The sequence below is a fragment of the Seriola lalandi genome, unplaced genomic scaffold (genome assembly GCF_002814215.2).
Source record: "Seriola lalandi dorsalis isolate HSWRI2012SDOR001 ecotype SW California unplaced genomic scaffold, Sedor1 jcf7180002054647, whole genome shotgun sequence".
Lineage (NCBI taxonomy): Eukaryota > Metazoa > Chordata > Actinopteri > Carangiformes > Carangidae > Seriola > Seriola lalandi.
In genome coordinates, this window is record NW_019525200.1 from 4,312 (window position 1) to 14,615 (window position 10,304).

Below are 10,304 nucleotides of genomic sequence, written 5' to 3' on the forward strand. Positions count from 1 at the left end.
ATGAATCCCAACAACTATGTCTACATTTTCAGAAAGAATTATTTGTCTCCTTTTTACGGTTTGGCCGCGAGCTCGAGTTAAAAATAAAAATAAAGGTTATTTTTTACTGCTTCACGCACTCTAGCCAACTGACGCTGTCACTCTAACTTTGAAGAAAAAGTGATTTGCACTCCTCCTTTGAGTGCTCACAGTGTGAAAAGTTTACATGTTTTGTAAAAACAGTTGTGTTTTTGAGAGAGCAGAAGTTTTCCTCCGTTTTATAGTTTGAATCACATTTCTACGTGCAGGTATGAGAGAGCTGGGTGACTCAAAAAAAAGGTGAAATTTTGTAGAAAAAAGGTGAAATTTTATGGGTTTTTAAAGAAAATTCCAATGCATTTCTAATGCATTATTTATTCCCAGTATTTTGGGAATAACTTTGGGAAAAATTGGAATTTTAACACCAAAAGTCATAGCACCTCTTTCGGGATCAAGACGCACGTTTTGATGTATATATTACCGGGGTTTTCTCAAAGCTGCGGGACGAGTTATGTGCCAAAATTTGGCGGAAGAATAATAATAAGCCCAAAGGAATATTAATAGATGCCTCGGGGCTCCGAAACTGTTGAAACTGTTGTTGCCATGGAAACGACCATACCTTTCACAAGAGTCACTTTGCTCAGTTTGTATCTTCATATCTTCTTCCTCAGTTCCGACACATCGAATCCCAGCAGACGACCATACTCACACCTCCCCTCCTCCCTCCCCTGCCCTTACCCATAACCCCCTGGGTCTTCAGCAGCAGCGGCGTCCTGCACTGCGATTGGCTCTGCCTCAGAATCCCGAGGAGGAGGTGGTGGTGTCACGTCGGGGTCGAGGCGGTCTGGCCCGGCTTGAGAGTCCGCCACCGATCAACCGGTACGCCGGGGACTGGAGCGTCTGTGGACGAGACCTTCTGTCGGGACAGGAAGCCGACTATGATGAGGTGGCAGGAAGTGAAAGTGACGCAGGTAAACACATGTTTATCGAGTAAATGTTGATCCCCTCATCCACCGGTCACTCTGACGCCTCCCTGTTGTTGTTTCAGGCAGCGGCGATGAAGAGGAGGAGGAGAAGAAGAAGGTGTGGTCATCAGGAGGAGGAGGAGGTCTCTATGTGGACGACTTCATGGATTTTGACGCTCCGTTTAATTGCCGACTCAGCCTAAAGGACTTCGACACTCTGATCCACGACCTGGACCGAGAGCTGGCCAAACAGATCAACATCTGTCTGTAGTGGGGGTGGGGTGGGAGAAGAGAGGAGGAGGATGAGCAGGATGAAGGAGAGGACCATTGATTCTCTCACTATTCTCTCTCTCTCTCTCTCTCTCTCAGAATGTAAAACATTTGTTTGAATCTGAACTTTTAAAATTTCGATTTTTATCAAATTTATTTTTAGAATCTTAAAAATAATTGCCACAGATTTTTGCTAAAAAGCTTCTGGACAGAGGATCCAACGACTACAACAGGGTATGATTGACCTCTGACCTCCTCGTAGCTTCCTCTGATCTCTGCAGCATCATCAGGACACGACAGTGAAGGAAGAATCTATTCTTTCTATAAAAATGAGAAAACTCAGATATGAAGGAAAGTTCAGGATGAAACGTGGACTCGTCTCTGGAGGATGAGGGGTTGGCCATTAACCAGATTAATTTATTTCTCTGATCCAAAAACGAAGCTTCAGAGGGAATGTGGTGGAGGAACCACGCATTATTACTGATGTTCTCCTGTGTTCTAATGAGAAAGGTTTTTGTCACAGTGTGGACCGTGTTAGTCTTGTGGTTTTGGGTATCAGGGACGGATCCTGTCGGAGCTGTTTGCACTGTCAATGTCATAATTTCACTTGTTGAAACTTTTAGTTGAAAACTGTCATCGCTCTGTTGCTTCATCCGATCACAGCTCACTCTGCTCTACTTCGGTTCTGCTGATTAGCTGAGCTGTTTTAGCAGTGTGTGATGTCAGTGTCAGCTAAGTCTCAGTAACAGACTGTAGACTGATGTGTGTGGAGCCTTCTGAGTCTGGTTCCGGTCTGAGTCTAAACCCCCCAGGACCAGAGAGTCTCCACAGAACCCTTTAGAACCTAATGTAAAAGTGGTTCAGAAAAGGTCCAGAAGAACCAAAGAGGAACCAGAACCAGGTTCAGTCAGAGGTTAAGAGGTGCTCACACACTGATGGACATCTGACTCCACCCACTGACTCCACCCGGGTCTCTTGTTCCAGAGGAATAAGAAAAATGTTTTCAAACAAACCTGGCTCACATTTTGTGAGTATGTTCACTTAATGCAGTAGATCGCCCCCTGCAGGTCTGTGGCAGTCCTGCAGCGCCCCCTAGAGGTCTGTGGTGGTCCTGGAGCAGCGGAGCGGTGAGCAGAAGGTCTTCAGTATTTCTTGTCGGTACAGAGTTTTAATGTGAGCTCAGAGTCACCGTTTTTCTGACAGTATTATTTTGTTTTGCACAAACCTCAATAAGCACTTCTATTTGTTATTGATGAGGAGGGCGTTTGCATGGAGACGATGTAACCAAAGTGTTGAAGCACAGTTCCTGTTGGAACAGACCACAGCAGCTGTCTGTACGTCTTATTAACCAACAACTATTAAACACATTATTATTATAAACTGGAGGACTGGGCTCTTATTAATCATTATTATTAATGTTTATTATCATCCATTCAAATTTTCTAATGATCCAGTGTCATTACATTGAGTGATTTGATTAACAGTTATTCATATTCTGGCAGATGTGACATTATGATGTAGATGATCATAATGATGAATGGTGATTTATCTTGTCTGCAGACTGTCAGTGTGAGTCCCTCCCAGCTGACTGAGGTCAGCTGTCACACGTCAGCCCTTAGTGTTGTCTGATAGGACTCCCTGTGGCAGGATGTGATGTGATGGCTCTGATCTGAAGTCAACTGACAGAAACAGAAAAAAATGAACTAATTTAATATGTTTTAATATCTGGACTGGTTTATTTCTGCTGAGACTTTAAAGTTTATATGACATTTTACACATACACCTTAAATTTACCACCATCACCAAACATTTAGCTCATGTTTTTATGAGCCATGAGACATGTTATGATTATTATTATTATTGTTATTATTATTATTATTATTATTATTATTATTTAAATAGTATAAAGTGGCTATTTTCACATAAAAATTAAAAAATAAATGAGTTCTGTCCTGTGTCTGACGTAATCAACGTCACTGTCATTTTTTGGCTTCTCTCTGATTGGCTGAGGGGGAGAGAGAGGGAGAGAGAGAGAGAGATTGGCTCTCTCTCTCCTTCCCTCGCGTTCTCTTTCTCTCTGTCTCTCTCTCTCTCTCTCCTTCTCTCTCTCTCTCTCTCTCCTTCTCTCTCTCTCCCTCTGTCTCTCTCTCTCCCTCCCTCTCTCTCTCTCTCTCTCTCGGGGGGCGTGTCGGAGCGCGCTGTCAGCAGCGGTGTTTTCCTCTTTAAAATGGCTGCAGTAGAAAACAGAAGAATTTAAAATAGAAACAGAAAAGTCTCCAGTCTGTGTCTGTGGTTCGTGTCGGGCTGAGGCAGATTCTACTGGATTCTACTGAGACAGAAACTTTTCAATGAACTGCACCAGGTAGGAGACTGACTGATATTAAACTGCGCCACAGCAGCGACGTCACGTCCTTCCGGTGTCCGAGTCTGATGTTTTTACTGTCTTGTGTGACTTGGTTTTCTACTGTTTCTATTTCTACTGTGTCTACCTTCTTTACTGTCTCTACTGTTTCTGACTTAAACCAAGACTGAGCTGAATAAACCTGAGTTAAACCCAAACTAAGTCTCACTATCTGACACAGGCCCAGATTTCAGACCAGCTGAGTTCCCCTTCAGGGTCTATAGAAACAGGTCTAATAAATAAAAACCTGTTGTGTCCTACTTCAGGGTCCTCCACATCCTGAACCCTCGCCCCGGGGGTTCCTCTCCCATCATTCCTGTCAACATGGCTGTGAGGATCTGCCTGGCCAGCTCTCCTCCCCTGCGTTCCTTCCTTGGTAACTATGATAACTGCTGTTCATCATCAGCAGCTGCTCTGCTGCAACACTGCGAACCGCTACGACCGTGTCTTAGCAGCAACGTAACCATGGCAACCACAACCTCACCATCAGCGGCCAGGGAGATCAGCAGCAGCTCGGGGAGGACGAGGAGGAGGAAGAAGAATGTGGTGTTTGCTGACTCTCGAGGTTTGGCTCTCACTGCCATCCATGTTATCGACGAGGCCGAGAACGACCCGCTGACTGAGCTGCAGTTCCATCTGACTGAGATAGAGGGCGCCACCGCTGCACTACACCTGGGAGGCAACAAAGGTGACAAACAAATGGGTGCGGGAGGGGTCGAGCAAGGGGAGCTTGTCCACTAGTTATTAAGTGTGGATGACATCATTGCCAAATATACTTAATATACTTATAATATATATATATATATATATATATATATATATGTACTTGTGCAGATGTTAATATACCTGTGCAGGTGTTAATATACCTGTGCAGCTGTTAATATACCTGTAAAGTTGTTAATATATCTGTGCAGCTGCTGTTGGATTCCTTTTTTGAAGCAGATGGTAAAATTAATAATAATTGATGATAGTAATTGATTTTATTTCATGGTCTGCCCTTTCCTTTCTATTCCTCTTTCAGATGTTGCAGATTGTGGTTCAGGCCTGGTTCTGGACTTCACCCAGCCAGCTGCAGACTATCTAGACCTGAGGAACCGGCTCAAAGCCCAGCAGGTTTGTCTGGAGACCTGTTCTGTCCAGGAGCGCATTCTCTCAGGCACTGTACAGGTCCGAAATATCTGCTTTGAGAAGTCCGTCTCTGTTCGGATTACCTTTGACTCCTGGTGCTCCTTTCAGGATGTTCAGTGTCGCTACCTGAACAACGTCTACGGCTGCCCCGACACTGACACCTTTTCCTTCTTGGTCTCAGTGCCGGAGCTCCTTGAGCCCTCCAAAAGAGTAGAGTTCTGCATTCAGTACCAGACTGAAGACCAGACCTTCTGGGACAACAACCATGGGAACAACTATGGGCTGGTGGTGGCGGACCCAAATGGCAGCCCAAATCGGAGCACTGAGAGTACAGTGGGGCTGGAAATTCAGAGAGACGGCGTTGGAGAGCAGAGGGAGGAGATGGAGTTTGATCCCTTTGGTAGTCCCAGGACGTCAGCAGGAATCTTCCCTGAGTGGCAGAGCTGGGGTCACATAGAGACTACTGCCCCCTACTGGTGAGACCACAACAGGACATTTTTGATGTTGCACTCACTCTGTGATCTTGTTGTTCAGAGATTCACAGGACCTTCACATGAGCACCTAACAACCACATCATAGGGGATCCCGGTGTGGTTGTGTAATACACTATGGTCTTTCACTTGAGTCACTTCAGCTCCCTAAAATTAATTATTTTAAGTGTTTATGAAAGAAGAGTGTAACCTCTGGATGACTAACTCTGGCACACCTGGGTTTCATACTCCCAGACTGACTTGAAGTACCAAGACTGGCCCAAGTGGTTCCAGGTGCAAACTTGAGCTGATGATCTTTTAAAATATCCCAGCTCGACACCTGAACCATTTATGAAGCCTTATAAGCTCCATCTTCAGCCAACACTCAGCCACAGCTGGACTGGCTCACCAGGGATTGACTCATTGGAAAAGATACAGAGAATCAGGAGTCATGAAAGCTTTGTAAAAGCCCCCAAATGATTTGTCAACCTTCACAATGATCCACTATATGATCTGTAAAGCTTCAGATGATCCACACAAATGTATGTGCTTTCCTAAAACCTCCCAAAGATTAATGATGAGTCAAGGTCTTACATGTGCCTCACAAAGCTCCACAAGGCTTCATTATTCATAATCTTCATACAGAGGTTTTGTAGGAGTGCTTTGAATAAAGCTTCCATTGATTTTGATTAAACATCACAAAGCTTTGTGTTCTTCATAGCAGCTGAGCAACCAGGTCCTTCTATTGAGAATTCATCAATATCAGGATGATTGATCAACAGAAGATTTATGTGTTCAGGTCAAAGGATGTGACATGTTCCTAAAGTTCCCTCTTCATTTCTTGCATTTTCAACTAGAGACCTCCCATCTCTTCTCTCTCCCCCACCATGACAGCTCAACTGAAGCCCTTTAGGATGTCAAAGTCCTGAAACAGCTGTCAGTCAAGACCAGCAACATGGCTTCAAGCCCTGAAACACCAGCCTGAAACCTTGTGTTGAGAATATTCCAGATGCCTGAAATCAGTCAAACATTTAGTGTTAGACTGTTGAGTCTTGTTTGTTTGTTAAACCTTGATGCCTTCAGGCTCAGTTCAGCTTTGATGATCTTTAACATCGAGACCTAAATCCAAAAACCTCACCTGGCTCAGTTTGGGTCTTGAGCATGGCTGAAACCAAATGTCCGAACTTCCCTGCACCTACACACGAACTTGGCATTTGGATTCAGTCCAGTCTGAAAAGTTCTTTTATTCCTTTTTGGGGTTCTGTAGAAATGTTTATTCCCCTGAGGACCAATTCTTTATATTTGACTTGTCAATTGCTTGACAAGACTGACACAAGCAGAATGAGCAAATAGTTAAACTGCTATGAATTCAGAGTGAACTGAGCCAACCCCTGTCTCAGGGTCTGTTCAAACAGAAACCACTGTGAAGTTTCTGGACTGTTGGAGTTTCAGTCTACGCTAAACACACCAAAACTCAGAGAGAGGAACCTGCACATATCTGATCATTTTCTGTCCTCACATTGGAGTTTATAAATTTAGTGTTCAACACATTTGGTGTTAAACATCACCATCGTGGTGGTGTGAGCAAAACAGGTAACTTTACAAGGAAAGATTTTGATGGTGTCACGACCAAACCGCCTTGCAAGACCTCTATCTTGGAGACTATGCAGAAAATAAGAATTACTCACTTCTGTATGTTCCCAGTTTGGATTCTGTTTTCAGACTAAAGGTTTCTCTAAAGTGGAACCAGGGCTGTAGTACGAGAGTCCGGTCTCAAGACATTGTTTCTATTATCTCACACTCGTCTCTGTCTTAGAGGGGTTTTGACTCGAATTTGCTGTCCTCTGTACCTATGAAACCATGGATAGATTGTATTTGTGGCAACCTCCTTCCCCCTCCCGTTCTAAAAGATGCTAACTGTGCTAAAGAGGTATATCTGGTATTTCTGTGCCCCTGGTAGAAAGTAGTTACAGAACAACCTGAGTTCTTCTTGGTGTTGCTATGCAGTTTAGTATCCCACTGTACTCTTGCTGTCATGGTAACTGCTATAAATGGAGATTGGTCAAGTTAAACCTGCACTTCCTGTTAGCTCTTGTAGCCATACCATTTTAAAAGCTTTTAAAAATCCACTTCCAGTGCTCTTACCCTGATAGTGTGTGTATGCGTTTATTTGTTTGTGTGTGTCTGTGCTTTGGAGACTGAAGGAAAAAGTAAAGTATTTAAATTGAATGTGGGATTTCATGTTGTCAGTCTGTAACTCTGACTCAAAGTCATTTCAGAGTCTTGAGCTTTGTCTATGTGGATCTGCCAGAAGTCTAAATGTTTGAATGGCCTTGTGCTGCGTTCATGTCACGTCGATCTGAAGGTGAGGGTATTTAATGAGTTTTTAGGGACAGTTTTTATTTATAACAAATGGTTCCGCTAGTTCTGTCTCATTCACTGTGAAGATGCTCATAGAAAGTTTCACTTTATTCACATCAGAGCAGAAATATGAGGCTTGGTCAGTGATTACCACTCCAGTCTTCAAGGTGGCGCTGTACTGAGCTGCTCCGCCTTAGCTATGGTGCTTCACTTGAAGCTTCTGACTGTTAAAACTCTTGTCTTCATGTGAAGCTGATCATTGTCCAGGGGGAGCTCTGTCCACACCCCACCACACAGCAGCAGTAGTCTAGATGGGGGTTTTCTACTCTCTGACCACAGGGGGCAGTAATGTGTCCATCACAGCTTTGTGCACCAGCACCACCGGGACCCTCCAGTGTGCGGGGCTGATCACAGCTGTTTTCAGATGATTTTAGATGCTGTTCTGACTCAAAGTCCACTCGTCTTTATTCTGACGTGACCTGAACGCAACACTTCAGCTGGAGTTAGCTTGTGTTAACTTAGCAGATATGATTAATGGCATTTAAACTGGCTAGCTACCAGCATCAGCAACTGTAAAGTGCAATGTAATGATAATGTCATGATGTACTGCTAAAGCAGGAAGTGATGTACTGTAATGTTCCTTTTTATGTGTCCTTCCAGAATAAAAGTCTAATATTTATAGTGCTTAAACCTCCTTTTTGTTTCTTGACGTATTAATCAATCATTCAGAAATCTGATTAGATGAAGCTAAAATGTTAGAGTTCATGTTGATGCAGTAACGACAGAGTGCTTCACAGAGATCCTGGATGACCTATCAAACATGACTCCATTTACACCTGCATTAAATAGTGTTATGTATTTGTTTATGTTCTTCATGAAGAACAGGTAGTAACAGTAGTGACAAATGCCAAATCCCTCCACCTGGGACTCCCCATTTTTGTTGATAAACTCCAGCCCAGTCTGAGTAATTTACATACTGAGATCTGATCACAATGTGGCATCAATGTAACAAAAATGTTTATCAATAGCCGGTGTAAATGTCACTATCCAGATGTGTCAGATACAAATCATGTAGTAAGAGACAGAGCCAGCTTCTGTTTCAACTCCCAGATTATAGCGTTATGTAAGAGGTGTGAACCATCTCTCACCATCTGAACGCTCTTTGGATTAACACAGTTTAGCAGCATCTCGTGTCCATCACATTCATTCTGGATTCTGATCTTACATTTTTGTTAGTTTTAGTCAACAAAACCTAAAATTTGTTTTAGTCACGTACGAACATAGTTATTTATTAGCATTAGCATTAGCATTAGCACAGCTGTGTGCAGCTGATCATTCACAGCTTTTTCACTAACAACACTGTGACTGGGATTTTCTTGAGAGGAGAAGCTAAAACACCAGATAACATCTGGAAGATTTAACACACACACACACACACACAAACACACAGTGCTACACTACACTCTGACTCTCAGCAGCTTTTAAGTGTGTTCACACCAAAAAGCGTGGTCTGTATTCAGAATAAAGACATTTACTTTGTGAAGTTTAACGTTCGATGTCACGTGTATCACTACCTGTTAGTATGAGGATGCAAACATCTCCAACCATTGAAGATATTTTATCATATCATCCTCGACTGCAGCAATTATTGAGCCATAGGAAACATGAACGTTCTGATCTGTCGGTGTTTCACTCCTGTTTTAAACAGGATTTCATTTGTCTCTTGTCTTAATTAAAAGTCCTGCTCAAACTGCAGAGAACTGACCCAAACGTCCTCCAACAGGCAGATCTTTGACCCTCAAACTGAACGTCTGTGGTGCAAATGTGGCCCAGTTCAACCCTCTACAGTTGGTCTGGGGCAAATCAGGCTTTATTCACAGAGATTCTGATGAGCTTTGAAGATTTATGAGTTTGACTGAAGAGACTGGTTCCTCCTGAAGGTGACATGAAATGTCTTACTGAGAGTAACGTTAACACCACATTCGTGGCTCCTGGTACATTACAGACAGAACATTAGAACATTACTGACAGAGACAGAACATTAGAACATTACTGAGAGAGAACATTAGAACATTACTGCCGTAGCAGAACATTTGAACATTACTGACAGAAGGACATTAGAACATTACTGAGAGAGAGCATTAGAACATTACTGAGAGAGAGCATTAGAACATTACTGCGGTAGCAGAACATTAGAACATTACTGACAGACAGAACATTAGAACATTACTGAGAGAGACAGAACATTAGAACATTACTGCGGTAGCAGAACATTACTGACAGATAACTTTAGAACATTACTGACAGAGACAGAACATTAGAACATTACTGACAGAGACAGAACATTAGAACATTACTGACAGAGACAGAACATTAGAACATTACTGAGAGAGAACATTAGAACATTACTGCCGTAGCAGAACATTTGAACATTACTGACAGACAGAACATTAGAACATTACTGACAGAGACAGAACATTAGAACATTACTGAGAGACAGAACATTAGAACTTTACTGACAGAGACAGAACATTAGAACATTACTGAGACAGAACATTTGAACATTACTGACAGAGACAGAACATTAGAACATTACTGAGAGACAGAACATTAGAACTTTACTGACAGAGACAGAACATTAGAACATTACTGAGACAGAACATTTGAACATTACTGACAAACAGAACATTA

The 10,304-nt window shown here is 42.8% G+C and overlaps 2 protein-coding genes across 2 annotated transcripts in view; both read left to right on the plus strand.

Annotated features, from left to right (window-relative positions):
- The window catches only part of LOC111665481 (rho GTPase-activating protein SYDE1-like), a 5,316-nt gene extending 2,683 nt beyond the window's left edge, over positions 1–2,633 (plus strand). The window contains exons 3-4 of the mRNA XM_023420503.2: positions 690–989; positions 1,067–2,633. Of these exons, the coding sequence (XP_023276271.1) occupies positions 690–989; positions 1,067–1,254 (488 nt within the window). The 3' untranslated portion in view covers positions 1,255–2,633. The remainder of the gene's footprint in view (positions 1–689; positions 990–1,066) is intronic.
- A 749-nt stretch (positions 2,634–3,382) lies between these two features.
- LOC111665491 (protein phosphatase 1 regulatory subunit 3C-B-like) lies at positions 3,383–8,297 on the plus strand. The gene is made up of 3 exons (XM_023420520.2): positions 3,383–3,615; positions 3,921–4,342; positions 4,676–8,297. Exons 1-3 carry the CDS (start codon positions 3,602–3,604, stop codon positions 5,260–5,262), a joined length of 1,023 nt encoding a protein of 340 aa, XP_023276288.1. The 5' UTR covers positions 3,383–3,601; the 3' UTR covers positions 5,263–8,297.
- Positions 8,298–10,304: the final 2,007 nt, after the last annotated feature.

Excerpts from the sequence above, each read along its gene's own strand:
- LOC111665491 (XM_023420520.2), top strand. Across the intron at positions 4,343-4,675 it reads ACACCTGGGAGGCAACAAAG|ATGTTGCAGATTGTGGTTCA; the intron begins GTGACAAACAAA and ends TTCCTCTTTCAG.